Source organism: Mizuhopecten yessoensis, unplaced genomic scaffold, assembly GCF_002113885.1.
Source record: "Mizuhopecten yessoensis strain PY_sf001 unplaced genomic scaffold, ASM211388v2 scaffold8393, whole genome shotgun sequence".
Taxonomy (NCBI): Eukaryota; Metazoa; Mollusca; class Bivalvia; order Pectinida; family Pectinidae; genus Mizuhopecten; species Mizuhopecten yessoensis.
Window position 1 is genome coordinate 876,592 of NW_018407525.1, and position 27,938 is coordinate 904,529.

The 27,938-nt window shown below is 33.6% G+C and overlaps 1 protein-coding gene across 3 annotated transcripts in view; it reads left to right on the forward strand.

Annotated features, from left to right (window-relative positions):
• Window positions 1–4,668: 4,668 nt before the first annotated feature.
• Window positions 4,669–27,938, forward strand: part of LOC110455877 (receptor-type tyrosine-protein phosphatase epsilon-like) — a 58,588-nt gene continuing 35,318 nt past the window's right edge. For 2 of the 3 annotated variants that reach the window (XM_021506287.1, XM_021506288.1), the window contains exons 1-4: window positions 4,670–4,978; window positions 10,763–10,963; window positions 18,324–18,566; window positions 23,428–23,520. In XM_021506287.1, the coding sequence (XP_021361962.1) occupies window positions 4,909–4,978; window positions 10,763–10,963; window positions 18,324–18,566; window positions 23,428–23,520 (607 nt within the window). In that variant the 5' untranslated portion in view covers window positions 4,670–4,908. Of the gene's footprint in view, window positions 4,979–10,762; window positions 10,964–18,323; window positions 18,567–23,427; window positions 23,521–27,938 lie in introns of all 3 variants that reach the window. The other variant, XM_021506290.1, reaches the window with a different exon arrangement.

Genomic DNA, 27,938 nt, shown 5'->3' on the forward strand with positions numbered 1-27,938 from the left:
GTAAATAACAATTTGATGAGTGACCTGAGTTTTACCTGGGCTGTCCCTGACACACAGAGCTAATATGTGATACCGTATGACCGTTATTAAAACACAACTGGGTGTTAAGTATTTATTATTTGCATTCGTTTTGGTCTATAGCTCCCCTTTACCTTGGTTTTCACACCTTGGCGAGTTACGTAAGTGCCCCGAGCGGGGGATAACTACGGTCTAGGTACAGGTAAAAAGTGGCTATGTTTACCTGTATTGCCGAGACTTTGTTGTAATGTTACATGTGTCGATTTAGATTGTTTAAAAAACACCGAAAACACCGTTTCTAAATTTAAGAAAGTATAGAGAGAAAGATAGCTTATAGATGTAGCTAGAATAATTATAAACACATACTAAATAATCAAGTTTATGTGTTTAAAGACATGCACGAAACCGTTTATATTGTTGAGGCATTCCTCAATTTACACCAACCACGATTGCTATCGCACAACATTCACCCATCGTCCGCACACCGCACATCGTGTAACGTTGTGCGATCCCACAACTGTATGTATAAAATGAAAATGTGATAACAACAAAAAAGACAGCGTTGTGACAAAATATGTCTTGGAAGGCAGACTCGAGAAGTAATAACTTCAACAGAGAAAAAAATAATCTGGAGGATATTACAGTTTTGTAGATATCTGACATCAATAATTTATTCTGAAGGATGTCACAGTTTTGTAGATATCTAACATCATTGATTGTATTTTGAAGGATGTCACAGTTTTATAGATATTTGATATCAATGAATGTACTCTGAAGGATGTCACAGTTTTGTAGATATCTGATATCAATTAATGTATTTTGAAAGATGTCACAGTTTTGTAGATATCTGTTATCAAGTAATGTATTTTGAAAGATGTCACAGTTTTGTAGATATCTGGTATCAGTGAATGTATTTTGAAGGATGTCACAGTTTTGAAGATATCTGATATCAATTAATGTATTCTGAAGGATGTCACAGTTTTGTAGATATCTGATATCAATTAATGTATTTTGAAGGATGTTACAGTTCTGTAGATATCTGATATTAATGAATGTATTCTGAAGGATGTCACAGTTTTGTAGGTTTCTGACATCAATGAATGTATTCTGAAGGATGTCACAGTTTTGTAGATATCTGATGTCAACAAATGTATTCTGAAGGATGTCACAGTTTTTAAGATATCTGATATCAATGGATGTATTATGAAGGATGTCACAGTTTTGTAGATATCTGATATCAATGAATGTATTCTGCAGGATGTCACAGTTCTGTAGATATCTGATATCAATAAACTTATTCTATGTAGTTTTAATTTGATTTCATAAGGTACTGATATCAAGTCATTCATTCCGTAGGAAGTTATTGGGATATGGTTAATTTGACATTGGTGAACTTATACTTTTGAATATAAGACTGGTGTCTTAAGGTAATGACATCAAGGTAATCATTCTGTAGATAATTAGAGAGGTGTGGTTAATTTTACATATTTACATTTGGTGTGGCAAAGCCCTTATATATTACTACTAAAGTACTGCCAATAGCAGCTTCATCTTATGAGACTATAACTGAAGTTGGTCTTTGCACCTCCGAGCGACTTAACAGTGTCACTACCGAACTTATCGGTATCTTCTGCTTTGAACCCGAACACCAGCTGACTGTCTCAAGTGTCTGTGAGATCAACAAACAATTTTACGCCTGGATTTTTCACCAATCAACCTTCTCCGGTTGCACGATCAACATCAACAACATGCCGGACTGTAAATATAACTCTGACCTGATTACTGCGGGCTTCCGTTGAGTTCGTGCGCCGGATATAGGTCGCAATAAAATCGGAAAATGTTTTACGACACTTGATTAGTTACTTACAAAATGTCATTTGTTACTATTTATGAATCGAGAATATGATATATATATAAATCAAAATCAAATGAATTATTAACGAAAATTGCGGAGTCTTTTCAATTTTGTATGGGAAATAGCGCATGACGTCAGCTGTTATCTTTTTGCCGTTCTAGATACTGACCTGACCTGACGGTAATAAGCGGGAAATTTGAAAGTTGAAAAAGACATCAGTTATTTTTTGCGAATTTTCATAACGAAAACATAAATATAAGCAATAAACTGCATAGATGTGGCAGACCAACTGGTCTGCCACATCTATGCAGTTTATTGCTTAAATGAATACACATATACTAGGGAAGATTCTGGAGGATGTTTCAATTTTGTAGATAATCTTACATCAATAAATTCTATACTTTGGAATATAAAATTGATGTTGTAATACTGACATCAATGAATGTATTCTGAAGATGATAATCTGACACAAATATAAACTTATACCAAGGAATATAAGATTGATGTATCAAAGTTATCATTCTGGGAATATTTAGAGAGGTGTGTTTAATTTGACATAAATGCACATGTACTTTGGAATTGTAGATTGATGTTGTTATACTGACAACAAGGTATTCATTTTACCGGTCTTTGGCATCGCCACTGAGTAAGCCTACAAAGATCGGATGACATTTATATAGACATTTATATAGACCGTTAATGTCATGATCCATGTGCTGACGTCATAATTGTACCACTTTGAGGAAGATGTATGTTCTATTAAAATATAGGTATTGAATTTTATTGATATGGCATCAAATGTATATATGAATTATTCAGTTTAGCACGCTTAGTTCAATACTTAAATGATAGAAGGGCTACGATTGACGCTTAAACCTTAAAGACGGTTGATATTTCATCCACAATAGTCGAAAGAAATATTCGCAAATATCGCGACCAAAATAAATCTGCTGCACCTATTGCAATATTTGGGATATTTATCTTTCTTTCTACTTCTAACAACCTTTTATTTCCTAGCGCCTTGCTTGGCAACACCTCAGTTTTGGCCTAAATGCTGAGCGTTCGCCAAGGTGAGGAAGGCAATGGGTTCTGTCCCAAGGCCGGGACACACCAAAGTCTTTAAAATGGTAGTTGTTATTCCCTGCTTAACGTGCAGCATTTAGGGAAATGGCAACAACTGGTTCACCCGTTGTGAGTATAATGTGACCGGGCGGAATGCTGTGCTTGGTGCTTTCGGCATGGTATTTCAGTGAGATGGCACTATAAAGACTGCATCAGATCCGCGCGATCACAAGGAGGCAAGCACACCAACACAACCTGTCTCCTGCATACAAACACACATGCACGCATACACTACACACGCAGAGGCACGTCCTTAAATGTTAATAGGACGTTCAACAAAATTAAACCAAACCTTACCGTGCGGTTAAAACTGTACATATGCGTGCTGTGGGACAATTATTGAGTGACAATAGTGCAAAATGTAAGGATATTGAGCGTGAACGGAATATTCTGAACGACAAAATTATGGCCTTTAACAATTTATATAATTACAATAAATATTTTCAAGTATGCAGGATCAGTTTCCTCGTTGTTGTTTGGCTGTCAGTAAGTCATTTTCATAAAAAGGTTTGGTGTCCAGCAGCTTTGCTGTATTTTCTTATTTATATATTTTGAACATAGGCTAAATGATGAAAATGTTCAACATTTCTGGTATTAAGGGCACATTTTCGCCGTGGATTTGAATTTTCATGCACATGGAATCCTAATGTTTTATAATGAGATGTATTAATGTACATAATCAGTATGCAGCGTGGACACTAGTCAACCTTTTCTATTGTTCAAAGGGAGATAACTGCTGTACATTATGTATGTAATTTAAAGGTTTGGTTTGTTTGTATTTTACGTCCTGTTAACAGAGTTAATATATATGATTATTTCAGGTCGTGCCAGGTGTTGGTGGTGGAGAAAAGCCGGAATTTCCGGAGAATAACCACCGACTTACGGCCAGTACCTGGCGCCTGCCCCACGTCTCGAACCCGCGACCCAGTGCTGGAGGGCTTGTGGTAACAAAATGTTAGACGCCTTAACCACTTGGCCCCATAACAATTTAAAAGGACAATTTAGCAAAGATTTTTTTTGATTATAATCTATAATCTTATTTTAAAATTCTTTAAGATAATATAGTTGCAAACTCAATATTAAAACTTCATTTGTACAACCATACGTTTTAGCGGCAGCTGTCTGTGAACTTCTTACTAACAGGTATATCTTTCCAGCCGCAAAGAAAAGGTAATTTTTCGCTTTATTTAGCTTACTTCTTTGGAATATAGGGTAGTACTGGCATACATTTTGAATTAAAAGCATGTTCCAAACATTTTTTTGAAATAGCCCCCTAAAGCAAACAAAATCGATCTATTATGTCTTTATAACGACTTAGTAAGTCTTAAAAAAGAGATGTATGAGGCGTTACTATGACAGCGTAGATCTTTTCAGTTCTTTTTTAATATAAATATTTATATGTGACCAAGAGACAAGAGAAGAGGACATCGTTACAGGGACTTTAACTTAATAGAGAATACCCTGAATGCCATTACCAGACTTCCGTCCTGGTTTAGAAATAAAATGTACTACAACCCATTATATTGTTATTCTTGCTTGAAAAAAAGTCGTTTTAACTACTCAGCTTTTCACTAATACACACATGTGAACGATTTTCTCTCTTATAGAAAATGTGTATATTTACGCTGTTACAAATCGTCACAGATCAGTGAACTTGCTAATTCAGAGTGTGTAATGTATTTCTATAGAATTATCTCAGAGAGACATGTGATACAATATTGTATTGCATAGTATGTGTCAAAACCTGGAAAACGTGCAAGAACGTAAGGTTACGGCGTCTTAACAAACGATTCTTAAGAATGTGTAAACACCGTGAATACATGTCCTTGTGCAACGTACCCTAGACCTGTACGAACTTCCTGGTTGGCAAACTAATGTACAGACAAGGTGTTTGACGTTGTAGCCGACCAGACATGGGATTTTGCCGGTACCTACTGGTCAGCTGGTCAGTAGTGTGGACGCTGACGGTGGTTAACGCATCAGGTGAGAGCTCGTACTGTTTGTATACGTACACGTATGTAGTAATGACAACACTAAACCCTCGTATTATGCCCTATATACCATTAAGTGGCGAGTGCTACTCTGATATGATAACGTGTACGAAGATTCGTTTTAACTTTCGGTTAATCAAATCAGGGTAAAACTTTTTTTGTATTCTGTATTTTTCATGAACATGGAATAATCAAAACAAAGATATTAGCTAAGCCGATGTAGTTTTATATGAACACAGGTATATTAACCATGGCCTACGTGTATAAGTTTGATGTAACACTTCGGAGCTTTTATATTGTGTTGCACATTTACACTGGTAATAACACCGGGGGCTGGATTTGGGTATGTGTGTATTGTACCTGTAAAAACAGAGCCCAGACAATCACATTATTATCTATACTATAGACTATAAATGAAACGTTCGTACAAATGCATAGCTATCATATTCCCCATTCAAGTACAGGGGCCTAACACTAATGCACGTGTATCTTGAGATCATTTCCGGGTATATAAGGAATATGATACTCGTTAATTCAATGTCTATACTATCATATCAGACAAAACGTCCTTCTGCCCTCACTCAGGATTGAATTTGTGTATATACTAAATTATAGTTAGTTGTGTATACTAAATTGTAGTTATTGCTGGTGATATTTTTGTCGGATGTTCCAACACTTTAAACTTTCCCATATCTCTGCGAAGTTAAAATGCTAGTACTTATTACAGCACCGTAGGCATGACGTGTGTAGTGTGTTTGATTTGATACACTAAGCACGTACATATATCAATCCCAACCTTCCCTTACAGACCCCACCCCATCCACACACACACTACATATCTTATCAGATCAACCATCCCACTTTTATATAATTACTGTGTAATTTAACTCTATGTGTTGGATACAAGAACTACACGTGTATTCTCACTTATCATGCACACTTTCATATACAGAAAAAGTAAAAAATAAACTTTGCATTGCGAACATTTTGTTATCTTTTCTCAAAAGAGTAACATGTGTAGATAATAAACCGAAAGGGTTCTGTTTACTACATGTATTCACCAGTTTTGAAAACAGAAGTGTCCATTCGAAACAGGTCATTTTCAGTAAAACAGATACGTGATCCAGTACTCCTTCAAAACAAAAGGTTTTTCTCCATCAAATTTATCATATTCGCGAATCCAAGATAGACTGTGTCATAAGAACAGACATTTCTGCAACAAATGCTGACACGTTTTTCTGTTCGTATTTGAAAATATGCATTTGGTCTCGAACGGAAATCATTCAAAACTAATGTATTCAAAAACAATATTTATTTCATTCTTTGAACTTCAAGCTTTTGAACTCTTTTCATGGGTTTAGTAATAGAAAAATATTTTTTCACCGACTAATGCATATCTACAGTACAAAACATTCGTTCTTCAGCAACACCACAATGATACTACCGGTAAATGTACCTTGCCTGTATCTCTTTAAAGTTAGGTATCATATTGTAACGTATATGTTACCATGCCAGCCAGAGTTGCAAATCAAATTTTAAAGTTCCTTCAATCGAAATGGTATGTTATTTGGACTTATTTTTATTAACTACTATTAATTTGATCTATATTTGATAAGAAAACAGTCATTATGGTATGTTGCATTAAAACAAGGATATAATTTGTTCTTGTAACGTATTTGTTCACACAATTTAAACAAGTACCTTTATAACAAACTTTTATATTGAAAACACACAAAATATCCAGACGTAATTAAACATCAAGGTGGCTTTAACTTATACTGCAAAAAGTTCGGCCGCTAGCAGACATGTCCCTTTTTTCAATCTTTCAAAACTTAAACAGATATGTTACCATTCCAACAGATACGTTACACATTATATTGGTCAAGTGTTACTCTCGTGCTACTTAGCATTAACACTAAAACAAACTTTAAATCGATGTAATGATCACTTGTAATCAAATATATGCACCCTTCTCAAATGTTCACATAACCAAGTTGATTTAAATCCGGGAAAATAACGCACCAAAACAGAAACGTGACCAAAATGAACATATGCGTTACATGTTTTCCACGTGATGTGATCCCTTATCCTCACATATCCCACGCTTTCTTTCATAGCGTTTCACTCATTAATCCTTTAAAATCGATTTATAGTAGTTAAATTTATTTGAACATCTACAATAACATACAAATGCCATTGAATTTGAAGATATTCCCCTCGAAAACTAAGTCAGCTAATGCAAGTACAGTTTGTAAAAAGGTATAATTACATTGTTCCCATCAAAATACCACGAAACAAAACTAGATCTATAGTATCTTTGTTAGAATGTACGATTATAGAACCATTTACAACGCATCTGTTTATAACGTAGCTGGTCGGCAAAACTGTTTACGTCAACAAAATTAAATTCACTCGTTATTCGCTTTATTTACACATTGTACAACAATGTTGTACTTTTATAGTTTTATCGTGTAAGCTATACAAAAGTTCCTATGACAATGAGTACAGTTTTATCAGACTTATACCGGTCATGTATCTGTTGAAATTTTAACGGACAAACCACGAATACCGAGTTTCATGCAGGATACTAAATATATGCTCACGGAATTAATGTCGATGGATTTATATGCGATATAAGATACCTTTAGTCAATATACAAAATATACAAAGATATTTTAAACTTGTATTCAACGATAATAAAAGCTTGTATTATGGGTGTTTTGTTTAGGACAATATAACGTATCTGGCAAGACATTTTGGGACAGTAGATAATTGCAAAAAAATCCTATCTTAGCTTGAATTATTTATGTGTAAACTTGAAATTTGAAGGAAAACATATGAATTTTAACTAAACTGAAAAAAATCAAAGTTTTTTGCATCAGAAAAAGTGACGCGACAACGATTATTCGAGTGTATTGGCATGTTCATGTACACTTTATGAAAAAAATACCGTACGTTTTCATTAAAAGTTTTGTTTGTTTTTGGAAAACGTATCAACGTTGAAACAGTGAACTATAGTTTTTATGTATAGGCTATACTATAGACGGTGGAAGGATCCTGCGACCCGATTTTCGGTTAATGGCGCATGATAAGTGAGAATAGGCGTGAAGAACTTCATGTTAGTGGACGTTTTACACACGGTAAAAAGCCCAGCAATAAATGCCAGAGGAGCACACCGACACAAAACCGACCTCCGTCAGTGAGACGAAACCCGCAAGGATGGAGTCATGTAGGCGATAAATGTGTCAACCAACCAACCAAACAACCATGGCAGACAACTTCTCTGTCCTCACTCTAGACCAAAACATTTTTTAGCAAATAATGATTGGTTTTAGCAACTTTTACTTATTCGTTCGGACATCCAAATGAGACGATAAGTCGTCTTTTACGTGATAGTCAATAAGTTGCATTAAAATGATTTAAAGGAATGTAATTCTATTTTCAGCACTATAAAATAAAAGAAATGAATAATGAAACTGGACACCTCTATGTAATGGCTTTAATCATTCTGAGGTTTAGACGGCATATTATCAGACAGGACAGTCAGTCAGTGTTTCATAGTTTACAGCTACATATATACTAGAATCAGATGTGAGGAAGTGAGCAAAATATCACATGGATACAGTATTTCATAAAACAGTTTCAAATTCCAATTCTCAAATTTTCACACCTTCTTTAAGTGTTTACATTATGTCCTAGTAAACCAAAAGCAATGGTCAAATAAAATTATGTATCAATGCACATGATTATATATTTATTATTTTCGACTAGTCAAAAATTAAATAAAAACTGACTAGTAGAAATTAAAAAATATATAAAATCCTGTTTTTAACCACAAACTTACCGTTCTCCTTGACAGTTTTCCTTTTTTTATCTGCAATCGTTAGTACAATGAAGGACACAAAGTCATAAAAGCATTTGGCTTGTAGAACTATTTACAAAAACACATATTTTTCACTGTAACTGGGGTAAATAATTGCCATTTCCAATATGAAATAGCATTTTGAAGTTGCAGAACGATCGTAGCATTTAATTATTGATGTGGAACAGGTGGAAATGAGTTGAGACTGATCTTCTTTTAAAAATCGACAATGTCAATATATTATGATATTTCAATTCATGTGACAACAGGAATTCCAGCGGACGGTGCATGACACAATATTCATATCATATATTTGTCCGGACGTAACAATCGGGAACGTTCTTGTCTACAGTACAAATATGAGATAAAATACCATTTAAATAAAGTTATTCCCTTGAAGAGTGGTGGAATTCAATTAATAAACAATTTCCTTGTTGGTTACGGCCCTTAAATGACCTGTCATGGGAATGTCTTTTGAATGACGAATGAAACCATTCAACTTCCACTTTCGTTTCTAAGCGTTTTGGTTGTCTCGTTTACATATATGTTTGAATCGGAAAGGGCTATTCTTATTAGTAAGTCAAGCGTTTTGCTGACTTAGTCAATACTCACATTCTGGTCGCGATGCTGCTTGTGTTCATTTTCTGTCGATATCGATGTTACAAAACGACACAGATGTACAATGTATAGTCAATAATCAACGGCAAAAGGCTTTCGCAAATATAGCTAAAAGGGTTTATTTTATTTTTGTAAATAAGGATTTCATTTCGTGAATAACAAAAAAACGAATGGCTAGCGTGAGCACAGCTTCTGATTCTTGGAAGTTATTGGACACCTAAGCTCCGCCTCTTAGCTGGATTTTAGGATTTATTGCACATACAACTTCGAAGAAAAGTAAGGCAGATCATGATACATAGAGGTTCCCCAACGAGTGATGGTTGGTAATCATGTTTATCTAACTCGAGTTAGTTAATTTTTTAAATTGTATAAAGACACGAGATTTACCGAGTGTCTTTTACAATTTGAAAATCAAATTACGAGAGTGAGATAAACAAGATAACCTACCATCACGAGTTTGATAATGATTTCATCTTAAATACCATATCTATATTTCCACGGGCGCGAAGCACGAATACAAATATCGGTATATTCTGCTATAACTTTCTCAGATAAATATATAGATATGTATCCATAAATTACATAACAGAAGTCTATAATGTTATGAAATATAACCGTTGTATCCAAATTGTGAAATTGTAAGATATTATTTCCTTTTGACATAGACAGTACCAATATCATCAGCTGCCCCCCTATCCAACACCCGAGACCTTTATACTTTCCTACCATCCTGCCTATAATGATGTCTCCTTGACTAGCCTGTTTTTGGCCGAAGTCAGAATAATGTTACCTGCCTGATGTTATGTTACAGTGTCAAGGTTATAATATTTCACTAAAATGACACTTTAAAATCACCTTTAAGTGACCCAATCGTTTAAGAAGAATTGGAACCCCTTACCAAACCAAACCAAGCCAAACTAAACCCTGATGTTACAACTGTAGTTAATTTGTGTTTATACCTGTATAAATCCTCCCCAAAACAGAGTCATCTATCCATCTACATTGTAGTTGATAGTCAATACTAGATAGCCACATTGTATCTAATGTTTAATGAATTGTGGCCAACATTTCACATTCCATCTGTGTATGAAGGGAATATTTTCTCTCTAACGATTGCTTGGATTTCTCAACAATATTAAAGAAAGTGAAGGGGAATTTTATTGAAGTAAAAACCACGCAAAATATTCATTTGTAAATCTCGTACCAATACAGTATAATATACTTACCATATAATAAATGGATTAGACATTATATATGATAACAATAACAAAAAATCATCCTTATGTTCTATTTCAGTTAACATCGCCTCTGGTAAAGCCACTAACCAAAGTTCTGTCCTCCATAACTGGGACAGCTCTAAAGCCGTAGACGGATGTAAGAGCACATACATGACCTCCGACTGCTGTACACACACGGCGCAAGGCCAGACCGAGGCCTGGTGGCAGGTAGATCTACAGACACAGTCCGTCATAGACTCCGTGAATATCATATATAGAGGTAAGATTCTGTTGACGGTAACTTGCTTATGTCCTATCAATTAACAACTCGCATTTAATTATGCAAGTTCTACATTGGGAAGCACAATGATTGTTTTGTTAATACATTTATAAAATATGAAAGTAGATGCATAGTTCTTTTTGTCATCTGAAGTGTCTTCTCTTAAAGATAACCATCAAATCATACACAATTAAACACGAAAGGTAACTTAAAATTAGCATTAAGATGTATTTTTATTTCGATTTCGACACCCCTATCGATGAGACCGTGACTTTTGATAGAGTGTACTTTGATAGATATACAGTTATATTAATCATAATGTATTAAAGTGTACATACTGACCTCACGAGAGCTAATTTAAATAGAGGTATATCTGCATTAAATATCGGACAAAAGACAAACATATGACACTGTTAAACACAATTTAGTCTTTCCCTTTATTTCCTCTTTATCTGCCTGTCCATTTGGGGGTTTAATCTTACTTTTATCATGTGCAAACTCGGAAATAACATGAACGATATCAATGTGCTTTCGGCTAACTGCCAGGGCCTTGGAGATAGAGTAAAGAGAAAAGACGTGTTTGCGTATCTAAGAGACAAGAAGTATGATATTTATTGTTTGCAGGACACCCATTATACACTAGATCAGGAAAATAACATAAGAAATGAGTGGGGATATGACAGTTATTTTAGTTCTTTTAAATCAAATTCACGTGGTATCGCTATACTTTTAAACTCTAACTTTGAAAGTAAAGTACACAAAGAAAAGAAAGACTTGATTGGAAATTTCCTTGCTCTTCATATTACCATTGAGGGTTCCAGAACAACACTAATTACTCTGTACGGCCCGAATCAAGACAACCCAGATTTTTATAACATTGTTTCAGATACTATTGATAGTTTTGGGAATGATCATATGATTATATGTGGGGATTTTAACTTAGTATTGAACCCGGAGTTAGATTATGATCGTTCATACAGAAATATTAACAATGTTGCTGCTAGAAACAAGGTTTTAGAACTGATTGATACGTATACGCTGATTGACATATACAGGGAGCATCACCAGGATACTAAGAGATTTAGTTGGCGGAGAAGTAATCCAATAAAACAGGCCAGATTAGATTTTTTCCTTATTTCAGACAACCTTTTATCCAGTATAAAAAAATCAAGTATTGAACCGGGTTACAGATCAGATCATTCAGCCCCAGTTATAACTTTTAAAATTAATGAATTTAAGAAAGGGAAAGGCTTATGGAAACTGAACAATTCTTTATTACTGGAACATGAATATTTAGATATGGTAAAAAAATTGCATCGAGAACATGAAGTTACAATATTGTCTTCCAGTGTATAATTTTAACTCCTTATCACTTATTCCCAATAGTGATATTCAGTTTTTAATTAATGATCAACTTTTTTTTAGAAACATTGTTAATGGAAATTAGAGGCAAATCTATATCTTATGCATCTTACAGGAAAAAGCAACAGAACTTGAAAGAAGAAGACCTTAAGAAAATTATAGAAGTTTTAGAAGATAGTATAAACTCAGACCAGGAAGAATTAGGAGATAAGAAAAGGGAGCTGGAATGTATACGTTTGAAAAAAATCAGAGGTAGTATTATAAGATCAAGAGCAAAATGGGTAGAAGAGGAAGAGAAACCTACATCTTATTTTTTTAATTTGGAAAACAGAAACTTTATTTCCAAAGTTATTCCACAAATTCAGAAAGAGTACAATGAAAATATTACAAAGCAGAAAAATATTTTAGAAGAAGTGCAATCATTTTATGCAGACTTATATAGACATAGGGATGTTGACAATACTGATTTAGATGTTCATCTTAGTGACTGTAATATTCCAAAGTAAAATGATGTTGAGTCTAGCAATTTAGAGGGTAAAATAACATTGGGGTAGCAGGGAAAGCATTGAAAGACATGAAAAATAATAAAAGTCCTGGGTCTGACGGTTTTACTTCAGATTTTTTTAAGACATTTTGGAAATATTTAGGTAATTTTGTTGTTCGTTCAATTAATTATGGTTTTACAGATGGTCAGCTGTCAGTCACACAACGACTAGGTATAATAACATGTATCCCAAAGGGAGATAAACCACGTCATTTTTTGAAAAATTGGAGACCAATTTCACTTTTGAATATCACTTATAAAATAGCCTCTGGAGTATTTTCTCGTAGGATAAAAACTATATTAGGAAAACTTATAAATAATGACCAGACAGGATTCTTATCAGGGCGCTTTATTGGGGAAAATATTCGAACATTATATGATGTGATGCACTNGCATTTGATTCGGTTTCATAGAGTTTTATTGATAAGTTACTAGAATATTTTAATTTTGGGGTGGACATAAGACAAAGGGTTAAATCTTTACACACTAATGTATTTTCTTATGTTAATCAAGGTGGCAGTATTTCTGCACCTATCAACATTCAACGCGGATTCCGTCAAGGTGATCCTATCGCCCCATATATTTTTAAACTTTGTGTTGAGGTCTTAGCATCAAAAATAAGAAAAAATGACCATATTAAAGGCATCCAATTGGAAAATATAGATATTTTAAATATACAATATGCAGATGATTCTGGGTTGATACTAGATGGTACTGAGAGGTCTCTTAAGGAATCTATCGATGAATTGAATAATTTTGCAAATATCTCTGGGTTAAAGATCAATACTACAAAAACACAGGTTATATGGATAGGCAGTAGAAAATATAGTGACCAAACTTTCCTTCCAGACTTGCATCTACAATGGGGGAAGGATAAGTTCAACTTTTTGGGTATAGATTTTTCCGTAGATTTAAGTGAGATTCCAAGAATGAATTTTGACAAAAAGATTGTTAAACTTAAAGCTCTTATTAATAATTGGAATAGACGGAGTTTGACTCCATTAGGTAGAATTAGTATCATAAAGTCTTTGTTGATTTCCCAACTTAATTACCTGTTTATCACTTTGCCAAATCCATCCGAAAAATATATTGCTAAGTTGAATTCTTTGTTATTCAATTTTCTATGGAATGGCAAAAGTCATAGGATTAAAAAAGAAGTTGTGATTCAAAACTATATAAATGGGGGATTAAAGATGATTGATGTACATGCTTCTATAGATTCTCTTAAGCTAGGTTGGATTAGAAGACTGTTCCAGCCATCTGGAAAATGGAATCAGCTTTTGAATCTAATTTTGGATCCTAAAAATATGATTAATTGTGGAAAAGAATACATTATGACATGTGTAAATACCTGTCTTAACCCATTTTGGAAGGATGTTTTTAAAGGATGGGTTAGACTGAATAATTCCAAATTTATGAGACAAACCTACAGTAGAAGTGAATCAATGTTAAAAAACTCCCCTACGGTATAACAAAGATATTCAAGTGGGTAATAATTTTATTTTTTATCGAAATTGGTTTGAGGCAGGAATATTTACAGTGAATGATCCGGTTAAAAATTCTGACAGCTTGACTTTCTATTCACTTGAGAAGTGTAACTTAATGTTCTCGATGCAATTTTTTACCATATCTAAATATTCATGTTCCAGTAATAAAGAATTGTTCAGTTTCCATAAGCCTTTCCCTTTCTTAAATTCATTAATTTTAAAAGTTATAACTGGGACTGAATGATCTGATCTGTAACCCGCTCTGTCCACGTTGATGTTTATTACTGGCTAGCATGATGAAAAATATTGCTAAATAATAGCAGAGAATCCCAAAAGTATCACTTCAATCTCTCCGATATAATACAAGTCCGGTATATACAGTGGTGTATTCATGGTTTAATAGCAGTTGTTTTCAGTTGGTTGGTTCATGTACAGAACAAATATCAAGAATGTAAATATATACCAATGAAGAATTAGATATAAACATCGTTTTTAATAATGTTTATATAGATTTTATAGACCACCATACACATCTAGGTATTTATATTGATGCGAACTGTATATAGTCAAATCGAATCGATAGCATTTGTAAAAGTGTTAATAATCAAATAAATATGGTTCAAAAATTAAGATACACTATAAATTGTAAAATATTAAATAGGATTTATCTAACCTTTATCTTACCTGTTATGAGGTATGGGATTGTTGTTCTATCGCCGATGCATGTAAATTAGAAAAAAAATACAATTAGAAGTGGAGCGTATTGTCACGGTTTTACCATCTTTTGCTAGTAGATAGTCGATGTATACTGAAACAGGTTGGGGAACACTGTCTGAAAGACGCCCTCGCCGCAAGCTTCATCTTTTTAATAAAATACATAATAAAATGACCCCTTCTTACATAAAAGACATCGTTCCACTTCTGGTATCTACTGTAACCCCATATAACAATTCTTTCATACCTCCTAATGTAAGAGTATGGACTACATTGAGGCCACCTTGAAAAATGCACATTCCTTTGACAATTTTAAAGATATTCTAAAGAAACAAAATGAAACATTCAAGGTACCAGATTTGTATCTAGTTGGCGACCGCAAAATAAACATTCTAACAACCAGACTTCGACATAAATGTAGTACTCTAAATGACGATCTCTTCATCACTAACTTAATTAGCTCTTCTGATTGTGCATGCGGATACTCAATTTGAACACTCTAACCACTGCTTCTTCACATGCAGCAGATATACTGAACAACGACTACGATTGTTCAGAAATCTTCATAAATATTTGCCGCTGAGTCTAGAGAAACTTTTATATCGTAGTGAAAAAAACTCGAGTGAGGAAAATGAAGAGTTATTCATGCATGTCCAGCAGTTCGTGTCGAGAACTCAACTAGGTTACGTCTTTCTCACTATAGTCTCTTCTCCAACCCTTCTTCTGAACGACAACATGGCACGGGATGTGATGAACAATAGAAATGTGAATGTGATGAATAGTGCTAAGCAAATCACTTGTGCTGTCGGTCCTATACATGTATACTGCTATTATGCTTGTATGAGTGGATGAGAGAGTGCGTTGGTGTGATTGTGTAAGCATATAGGTGAACATATATCTTTAAGTTAATATTTGTTTCAAACTGTTAAATGCTAATAATTTTTGCTCTCTCGCTACCTCTCTTCTATTCAATCATTCGATTATAATGATAGTATGTCTATATCTATATATATGGGACAAAGAAGTAATTCCAACAGTGTGGACCCGTTTACTATTTTAAGTAGTTCGTATCCTACGGACATACCTCCATTAGGATCCAGTGTTATATGGGATTTTACCATCTATATTACTTCTTTGACCCATATATCTATATATCTATCTATAGAATAAAAATGACATAGAAATCATCTATATATTGATATTAAGTCATCTTACGATGTACACATTTGTTTCATTCTTTTAAATTGTAAGGAAATGGCGATAATAATGTTCACATAACTTGTGCCCAATCCTTTTGCTGAATGTATGGTAATTCTAATATGTGGCCAATAACTTATTCTGACAAACTAACTAGTCGTCTGCAGAGGGCCCAGAACACTGCAGCAAGTCTGGTTATTCGAACTAGAAAGAGAGAGCATATCACACCTGTGCTATTCTTATTGCACTGTTTACCTGTACGATGTAAGTCGTGGTACACAATTTTGGTGTACAAATACAAGGCACTGAATGTAACAGCTCCCCAGTACCTACAGGAGTTTGTTACCCTGTATCAGCCGTCACGATTACTGCAGTCGAACACAGAATCATTGTTGTTTATCTCGTACTGTGATCTACGGAAACCGGGGGTTTGGGAGGGTTTCGGACACGTTGTGGAATAGCTTACCATCTGCTATTAGAAAGTCAAATACTCTGGCCAATTTCAAGAAGGATATACAGACCCACTTCTTCACGTCTGCATTTTAGGCTCATTGCACAGACGTCATGTACACACCACCCTTTATATTTTAATTTATATAGATAGTGATATTATCATGTATAATGGTGATTTCTATGTCTTTTTTGTTTATCAATTATGATACTATCATCCATTTGTCGTAAATTGCTTTAGAAGAATTTTACAACATATATAGGGCGTATTATAAATGTTGTATATTATAAGTATTGTACTGTCCCGGGAGTGTTGATGTTACGTACTTGGTATAATACTATGCAGGAACAGGTATGCAACTGTCCTGTACCGAAACAGACTTTTATGGACATCTTATAAGATTTTTGTTTGTTCCGGCATTATTTGGTGTTATTTTTTCTTTATTAAACAATTCAATATTTAGATGTAAGTTTTTTGCTTTGTTTCAAAAATCACTTTTCAGAACACGTACTTCACAAATAAGAATAAGTTATGTTGATATATGTTTATTTGATATAATGTATGATAAATACATGTATGTACATGTTTGTTGCAGTGAAGTCACGAATGAATCGTTTTAATCACGTTGTATTTTGAAATCAATGTCACAAATTACGACCACAAACAGCTTCCTTTTCTTTCTAAATTCAAAGTAACACGATTTTCTTATTTATTGAAGTCAAATGTGACACAGGACACGGCGACAAATCGAGAAACTTTGTCGTAACAAACCATCATATCATTTCACAAAGTGACAGAAGCTAAATGATAATTGTATATAATGAAAGAGCGATGTTTAATGGCAATGCACCCCTGCATATCGTGGTTTTAGAAAAGAATATACCTGCTGATACCCACAGCGCCGACATTTTAGAGAGTCCTTTCTTTATAACGAGTACGGTTCTCGCTGGGTATGAAAGCGCATTACCTGTCAAACCGGTTATCCATCTACCACTGACCGTTTTGCGATTCAATGCACCGCGCACCCTGATCGGCAACCGATGTCAAAATCAAAGCACTTATATGAAACACTGCCAAGCTGGTTGCTACTTATGGCACATATCTTTTATCCAAAATAAAAGATATATCCCTGAAAATACTTCAATAAATCCCATATATAGCATCGGCCTTTCACGTGCATAAAACCGCACCCACACACGAAAACTTTACTATGAATCCTTAGTCTTTGTCGTGAAGACGTTTTACTAGCAAAACGCGACAATCACAGATGTGAAGTCAACAATGTGAAATTTGATAAATGAACCGTTCTCATCGAAATGACGGCAATTATATAGTATTGTTTTCACACAGGATGTTGTTACTAGACAAAGCTTACTGAAGCTTAACTTACAAAACGAATACCACAAATAGGATATTGTTTTACCTAAATAATAGATAAGAGAACGAAATATACTTTGCCATGTAAATCTATACAGCATCATCCAAGCAAAAATTAAATATAGAAACAAAAAATAAGCTATTATTAAGTAATAATTGATTATGAATTTTGCCTACTCTTAACTCGGGTATCAAATGTTCTAACCCGCTATATATTATTTATTGTAGATGAGAACAACCTAGCCAGATTTGCGGGATACGAGATATTCCTGTCTAATACTCAAGACTGGACATTAGGAACAAGGTGTCACAAGGACACCACAGCTGAATTGGGGTCCATGGCTGTGACACAGTACATTACATGTCCAGGTGTCTCCCGGTATCTGACTATCTACAATGACCGTCGAGAAGAAGCAAAAACGTGGTACTCGACGGATGCTATACTGGAACTGTGTGAGGTACAAGTTTATGGTGAGTATCTACATTTATCTATTACAATACTAAACTATGAATGTCATTAACATATTACAATACGTCTTATTTTGTTATAACTACAAATGAAATGGACTTTTTACCTCCAAGGAACTATTTAAGTTTCAGTCCCAGATTTTGACCTCTGTTGTCTTGGGCTGTTAAGTGTGTGCTTCTGTCGGAACGATACTCAAGTACAATCCAAAACCAGTCCTTGGTCGCGACCATTTATCGTAAACTTTTCGAGGATTTTCGGAAATGTTTTGAAATATTCTCGCAGCAATAAACTGCTAAATTTCATTGAATAACCCCTGATTGCATTGTCAATTTAACAATTACGAAGAGTTGCAAGTTTAAGTTATATTATACGATAGAATCGGATAAAAATACTCGAGTAAAGTAGGCCCAACTTTTAAGGACGTTACGTTGTGAATTGATAAACAACATTGGTAAAGTGGTGAAGTTAGCTCCTTTTTGTGTACCGCAAAGAGTCAAAGTCGCATGATAATATCAACCGGCAGGAATTTACAAGGTGACATTCATGCGAATTGAACCGATAATGATAAAGGTTTGAGTTTGAAAAATAAATATTAACGGGTTCAAAACAGCCAAATACATTGCGATCTTTTCTTTTCAAAGGAGAATTGCAGAAATCACAATTGTTTGGTGTTCTTCATGTCTCGCGAATTCGGCTGTTGGCGGTCCTCGTCGAACCTGTTTGAGTGGCTGCCTTTAAGCGTACACACTCGGCCGATACCGATGACCAATTCAGTCGGATTTGCAGACGATCAGAAAACTACTTGGAAAAGTGTGTTTAATAACAAAATAAAAGATTTATCCGTTTATAAGATTGAATCTTTTCTGAAACTCATTGTTTTGAAAACAACATCGTTATATTCCAATTACCTGTTCTGACCATGCCAGGGGACCGTGTGAGCTCGCAGATCTCCCCGTATTCGAGGTGTCAGTCAACGCTTACGTTATATATGCGACATGCTTTCTTATTAATTCTATGTGTTGGCATGGCTACCTGAACTGCGTGTATGTATTTACTATATATTATTGTTTACCATTTTGATTGACAGGTGGAAATATATCCGTTGTAGCTTGGTCAATGATTTATCTAAAAATAATCATACAGAATGATGGGGTGACTTTCATGTCATTCTGACATATTTCTAGTTTGATTTTGTGATAGGGCTCTACGAGAGATAATTGTTGTCATGTTATACCAAGGTCTAATCGAATCCGTGGTTTGCAGTACCGCCGAACATTATGTTATAATATTTCCGGGTCTATTAAGTTGGTATGATTTTTAATGTCATAAAAAGAAGCAAGTTTTATTCACATGAAATATGTAATAATATCAAAATGACTGTCTGAGATGATAGTTCTTGAGGAAGAAGGACTAAAATCGGATCATATACGTATGTAACGAAAATGTCTGACCGATATCATTATTATATTCTGTAGGTATTTGAGAAGGTTATTTTTTAACATGTTCATAATTATTTTATAATGAATTCTCTCTTCTATGAACATCAGTCTGGCTTTATGCCAGACCATTCTACTGTTTATCAATGAATTGAAATATATCACAATATTTGCATGGCACTTGATAAAAAAGAACATACATGTTTAATATCCTGTGACATATCAAAAGCGTTTGATAGGGTTTGGCACTACGGGCTATTGGCAAAATTGAAATCTTATGGAATTACAGGAAACCTTTTGGGATGGTTTAAAGATTATCTCTGTCATAGAAACCAGAGAGTTTTCATTGCTGATTCACGTTCGTCCATTGGTTTTATCAAAGCTGGAGGTTTCCATTTTTGGCCCTTTCTTTTTTTAATATATATAAATGATATTGCTGAAGTTTTACGTTCTGCATCTCGTCTTTTTGCTGACCATACCACTATTTTTAAATCCTCCACACTTTGTGTTGATATTGAAACTGAGTTAAATTAAGATTTATTATCGCTCGATTCCTGGGCAAAGCAGTTGCTAGTAAATTTTAACCCTGGTAAAACAGAGATTTTGTTTATAACTAATTCTGTAAATCTAAATGGCCAACTTGATCTTATCTTTGGTGGTGAAATTTTAAATTTTACTGAAACACATAAATCCTTGGGTGTTGTTTTCAATTTAAGTGGGAAATGGTCTGATCTTGTCAATTATGTTTATGATTCTGTAATGAAAAAGATAAATGTACTCAGGGAGTTAAAATATATTCTTAATAGGAACACTTTGTTGAAAATGTATACCACTTTTATTTTACCGGTATTTGAGTACGCCTGTGAACTGTGGGATGGATGCACTCTTAACGAATCAGAATTACCTGAAAAGGCTCAAAGAGAAGCATTACGTATCATTACTGGTCTTCCGTCATATGTAAACAATTCTGCTTTATACATTGAAACAGGGTTGGAGAAGTTATCAGACCGAGGAAAAAAGAGAAAACTGCAGTTGTTATTTAAGATGAAAAACAGTATTACTCCATATTTTCTTAACGATCTCTTACCACCTACGGTTGCTTTCAACAATCCCTATCCACTTAGAAACAGAGATGGTTTTATCGTTCCAAATCATAGACTTTCTTGTACACGCTCTTCTTTTTTACCATCAACATTACTTTCTTGGAACGGGTTAGACGTGGAAACAAGATCTTCTCCTTCGCTTTTTACTATTAAATCTCCTATTTAACATCCAGTTAATCAAAAAGCACCATCCTTCTACAGTTTTGGAGAAAGAAAATTTAATATATTGCATACAAAGTTGAGGTACAATTGTAGTCCGTCAAATTATGACCTTTTTAGAGTAAATCTTACTGAGAACTCTGAATGTATTTGTGGAAACACTTGTGAGAATGCCTACCACCTCTTTTTGATATTTCCTCGTTATAATATACAAAGACGTACTCTTCTTTCAAATTTTGATGATTTAAATCTGGATGTTGTCATTGATATAAATTTATTGCTCATAGGAAATGAAAATCTGTCGGTAGAAGTAAACACTATAATTTTTAGAAATGTGCAAAAGTACATTAAATCCAGCCAAAGGTTTAGTTAATGTGCTATGACATTAACTCATTATATTTATATCTGTTGTATTATGTCATTTATTCTATGAAAAAATGATATTCATTGTGATCAAATTATGCTATTTCTCAATTTATGTAAAATTTATTGTGGAGAGGGCCTTTGTAATAATGATATAACTTGTGCCTAATCCGTTTGCTACATTTATGCAATAAAGTAATAAAAAATGTAACGAAATACTAAATCATATTTGCTTTGTCATGCAAAGACGTAAAATGCATAGCCGTGTAACAATGTTTTGTCCATATATGCCGCCAGGGACTATATGTTTTCTTTTTTTGACAAAGAGACTTAAATACTTTTATTCCTACAAATTCCAGAGATTAGGGACAATGCAATATTTTGTAACGGGATGGGACCGGTTATTTCACTAAAACAAACATGAACATGTCTTTTTCTTATAATATAAAAGTCGATATCCCATTACAAGGAAATAGATAATTGCATTAACAAAGTTGTATCATCAAAAAAGGTTAATTCACAAATTTTATATGCTTACATCGCCCTGTAATTGAAAAACGTATTATGCATACACCGTCCATATCTGACAAAATTTGCATGATGTACTAAGTTGAAGAAGCGTATGAAAATGACTTACTGCGTATGGAAAAGGTGTAAAAGGGAAAGCAAGTATACATGTACATATGCTGCATGGTCCTGAATAAAGTGGCAGAAGAAATAAATCAGTCGTCATTTAGCTTTAATGATTTGTTTAAACTTCTCAATACGCGCCGGCACTTTTATGAAAACATTTAAAAATAAATTGATTGCGTGAATATTTCCTTTGAAAGTAAACATTCTCCCGCGTTTAAAAGAGAGTGTACTTCTGTGCCCATTTGCCCCGGTCTCATCCCGGTAATAATATTTCCTGGTCCATTACTACACTGAGATGGCAGCACAACTTTGTTCGTTTGAATATTGTCAAGTGTTTAACTAACAAATGATTAACAATATTTACTGCGATGGTAATTAGATCAGTTTTAGCACAAGATTTGAATTATTCCATGATGTCAAAGTGTAACTATTTGCATATAAACAGTATTGATTTAAAAATTATGAGCTTCGCGTCCGGAAATCTAATATAGAAACACCAAGAGCTACATATGTATGGGTCGTTTTTCTTGGGTGTTTAATTGAATATCCCATTATAAAGGATATACAGATTTATCAGCTTGAATTATATGGAATTTAAATCAAATTTATATTTACAAGTGTACCCTAAACGGCATTCATTATCAATTATTGGGTTCGAATGACAGACAATCAGTCAACTTTCTGTTATGCGTAGTGTAAGGCCACCCTATTCATGGAAAAGTTCCAGAATTACAAAAACGATAAGCGCAATTTTTCGAGATGTTCTCCGTCTAAAATGAAGCTTAAATATAAGACACACTTGTGCTGACAAAGCAATTAACATGAGCCTTCACGTGTCAGATTTGCTTTATAAACTGTGATAATGACCAGATCTTCAATATTGGTACAAGTTCAGATCCTTTGAACCTTTTGGGTATTGCGGATGTGTTACATCTTTGCAACAAATTATTGGCCCATAATATATTTACCACTAAAAAGAAAAAAAAGAAAATGCGTCAACAAAACAGTTATTAAAACTCAAAATCGATAAAATTAAGTATAATAATATGTACCACTTATAAATTCACCGTTATAGTGATATCTTATTCTCAATATTAACGCATAGTACATTTGCATTACTAGAATGTATTTGCCAAATTGGGTGCATAGACATCACATTTCTTCTGCAGGTTGCCAAGTTGGGAAGTACGGAAATGGAAATTGCAATAACGACTGCTTAAACTGCCTCGGTAACATGTGTGACGCAACATCTGGTACATGTGGTACGTATTCTTGATCTATATTTATCCTATGCATCTGGTACATGTGGTAAGTATCCTTGATCTATATTTTTCCTACACATGAACAATAATGAGAACAGAAGAGCAAATTATTTATAAGATCGTATTACGGGATTGCCTCCTTCATGTGGTAAGTATCCTCGATCTATATTTTTTCTATACATCTGGTACAGGTGGTAAGTATCCTCGATCTATATTTATCAAATGCATCTGGTACATGTGGTAAGTATCCTTGATCTATATTTTTCCTACACATGAACAATAATGAGAACAGAAGAGCAAATTATTTATAAGATCGTATTACACATCTGGTACATGTGGTAAGTATCCTCGATCTATATTTTTTCTATGCATCTGGTACATGTGGTAAGTATCCTCGATCTATATTTATCCTATACATCTGGTACATGTGGTAAGTATCCTTGATCTATATTTTTTCTATTCATCTGGTACATGTGGTAAGTATCCTTGATCTATATTTCTCCTACACATGAACAATAATGAGAACAGTAGAGCGAATTATTTATAAGATCGTATTACGGGATTGCCTCCTTCCGTCCATTTGACATTTAGTTTAGTAATTATGGTAATTATCCTCGATCTATATTTTTTCTATACATCTGCTACATGTGGTAAGTATCCTCGATCTATATTTATCCTATGCATCTGGTACATGTTGTAAGTATCCTCGATCTATATTTTTTCTATGCATCTGGTACATGTGGTAAGTATCCTCGATCTATATTTTTTATATACATCTGGTACATGTGGTAAGTATCCTCGATCTATATTTTTTCTATACATCTGCTACATGTGGTAAGTATCCTCGATCTATATTTTTTCTATACATCTGGTGCATGTGGTAAGTATCCTCGATCTATATTTATCCTATGCATCTGGTACATGTTGTAAGTATCCTCGATCTATATTTTTTCTATGCATCTGGTACATGTGGTAAGTATCCTCGATCTATATTTATCAAATGCATCTGGTACATGTGGTAAGTATCCTTGATCTATATTTCTCCTACACATGAACAATAATGAGAACAGTAGAGCGAATTATTTATAAGATCGTATTACGGGATTGCCTCCTTCATGTGGTAAGTATCCTCGATCTATATTTATCAAATGCATCTGGTACATGTGGTAAGTATCCTTGATCTATATTTCTCCTACACATGAACAATAATGAGAACAGTAGAGCAAAATATTTATAAGATCGTATTACGGGATTGCCTCCTTCCGTCCATTTGACATTTAGTTTAGTAATTATGGTAAGTATCCTCGATCTATATTTTTTCTATGCATCTGGTACATGTGGTAAGTATCCTCGATCTATATTTTTTATATACATCTGGTACATGTGGTAAGTATCCTCGATCTATATTTATCCTATGCATCTGGTACACGTGGTAAGTATCCTCGATCTATATTTTTTCTATGCATCTGGTACATGTGGTAAGTATCCTCGATCTATATTTATCCTATACATCTGGTACATGTGGTAAGTATCCTCGATCTATATTTTTTATATACATCTGGTACATGTGGTAAGTATCCTTGATCTATATTTCTCCTACACATGAACAATAATGAGAACAGTAGAGCAAATTATTTATAAGATCGTATTACACATCTGGTACATGTGGTAAGTATCCTCGATCTATATTTATCAAATGCATCTGGTACATGTGGTAAGTATCCTCGATCTATATTTATCAAATGCATCTGGTACATGTGGTAAGTATCCTTGATCTATATTTTTTCTATGCATCTGCTACATGTGGTAAGTATCCTTGATCTATATTTTTTCTATGCATCTGGTACATGTGGTAAGTATCCTTGATCTATATTTCTCCTACACATGAACAATAATGAGAACAGTAGAGCAAATTATTTATAAGATCGTATTACGGGATTGCCTCCTTCCGTCCATTTGACATTTAGTTTAGTAATTATGTAAGTAAAACTGACATGGTAACGTGAATATCAACAAATACGAATATACTCGCAATGCATTTGAAATAAGTGATATCCTTCAACCTTATCAGGGTCGTAGGAGGGGTAAGTATCATTGTATTCTTCATTTCCTTTTATAAGAATTCGTTTTAGCACCATTTACACAATGATAATGCGACGTCTTTTTTCTGTGTTCGTTGTCATTGCTCTGTTCAATTATTCGGGAAGAAAATAGAGCTTTAAATTGGGGTTTGATGAGCAATATTTTACAGAAAATAACACATTCACACAAAGAAATAATGTATGTATTTAACAAAACAAATGTTGCATATATCAGAGATGTAAAGTTAGCACATATGCATGTCACTACATGTATTATTCATGACTGATTTAATTTACATGTAACAGTATTTTTTATGTACATTTATTTTTTCTGAATTTTTTTTTTAAACTGTGATACAATTAAATACAAAATATTGTTAGCTTCTCTTTATTAATTTCAGTTTTAAGCTTCGTCTTGTAATTTGATAAATCTTACGATTTAACAAACTCACTGAAAGATGGTATAGTCAGCATAAATGCCAACCCCTGATAAATCATATTAAAATATTCCAAAAATATAGGGAACTTATATTTCTAATTTGGATATAATGAACCTGTACATTTAGTTACTTAATGGTACTGATTGACGTTAACGACGTCAATAATAAGGCGGTAATGCTGTTGTCTTCATAAAATTGTTCACTGGACTTATAACATACCGATCTCTTTTGCGACCAAAATATAAAAGAGCTAATGTATCAGTTCAATTTATTCAAATGATATACATGAACATCAATTCCATGTTTAAATGGGATTTTTGAATTCATGTATGAATTATTAGAGTTATAAAATTACGGGTGACTAAAGCATATTTTAGGGGGTTTGTTGAACCCTTATGTAAACAAATAGGTTTTAACATTTCCTCTAACGATTGATTGCCTAGACTTTACATGCTTCAAAGCATTGGAAATAGATTTTTGCAGTTCATCATTTCTTTAAAGAATTTTCAGCATTAAACAAGAAAAAATGTTCTTTAAATAGCCTAACATTTATCACTCACAGAAGAAAAATCATAAAAAAAATCATTTCGGCAGTCTTTTCTAGTAATTTCTACTTTAGATTAAAAAATAATAATTATATAAGCCCGATATAGAAAACAACAACACCTAAAGAATTTTAATTAAGAAAATATAATCAACAATGTTTTTGCATTTACAGACATCAATTCAACAGTTAAAAAACCTGAACGATATAATTTCCAACATAAGCTATATAGGAAATCAAACATTGATTCGTTTATCTGAGACTGCTAATATCCCCGTTATAACATCTGACGATGGGGGATTTAGCGTAATAGAGAAGCATTTGTATGCATAAAAAAAGCATTATAAAATAAGCTAAACAAGTCAAGGTATAGTATTATTGAATTTTCATGAATTTCTATTTTTTTACGTATTCAACAATTTTCATTAACAAATGCGAACGGCAACGTATAGCATACACTAACTTCACATTTAAGAAAGAAATGTATGCACATGTTAAAAATGGCAATACTCAAATCATATATCATATAATCATATAATACGAGAATAGAATTAATGAGAATATAATGTGAAACCCATATTCGAAGATAAAAATAGTTGAAGAAAAGTAACTTATTCCTGGTAAAGGACAATATAAATAAACAATACAGTATTTAATTAAACAATTAAGAAACAGTGATTATTTAACATGTTAATGAAGACACGGAACGACATTTCAGAAGTCAACAAATAACATTAGGCATATTGTTGGCAATGTTATGTAGGTATATATGATAGCACTATGCCAGACCAAGGGTAACTGATCGTGAAAAAATCAAAAAAGAATCTTCAATGAAAAGTATCCAGTCAAGAACAAATTTTATTTTTGGATAAAATGTAAGCATTAGTTTGGTATCGATTCACAACAAAAATGAAATCTTAAAACAATAAGAGAGCCCGATATACAATTCGAACAGATACTACAGTTTAGATCCAGCTGCGATAATTGTTTTAATATTTCCTAAACACTTTGAAACGTGTTTTGTTAAGAAAAAATACATTGATATGCTTTTCCGCCATTGTTTTAAGAAACAGCAAACAAACAAAATATAGTTCCATTTTTTAAATTTTATTTGTAGAATTATACAAGTCGTATATTTTTATATGTACTTTACACACCTTATTCAAGCTTTGATATCAAGCCAATTATGTTTAATGTTCCATTCAAATTAGCATAACAAAATTGCATCGAGGGATTTTCACGGCGGACTTGAACCTAGAACGCCGTATGCTATGTCATTTAAGTGTGTCAATATGCAATGATGGGGCCATAAATATATATATAAAACTTAATGTCAATTTTGTCAATTGGTCT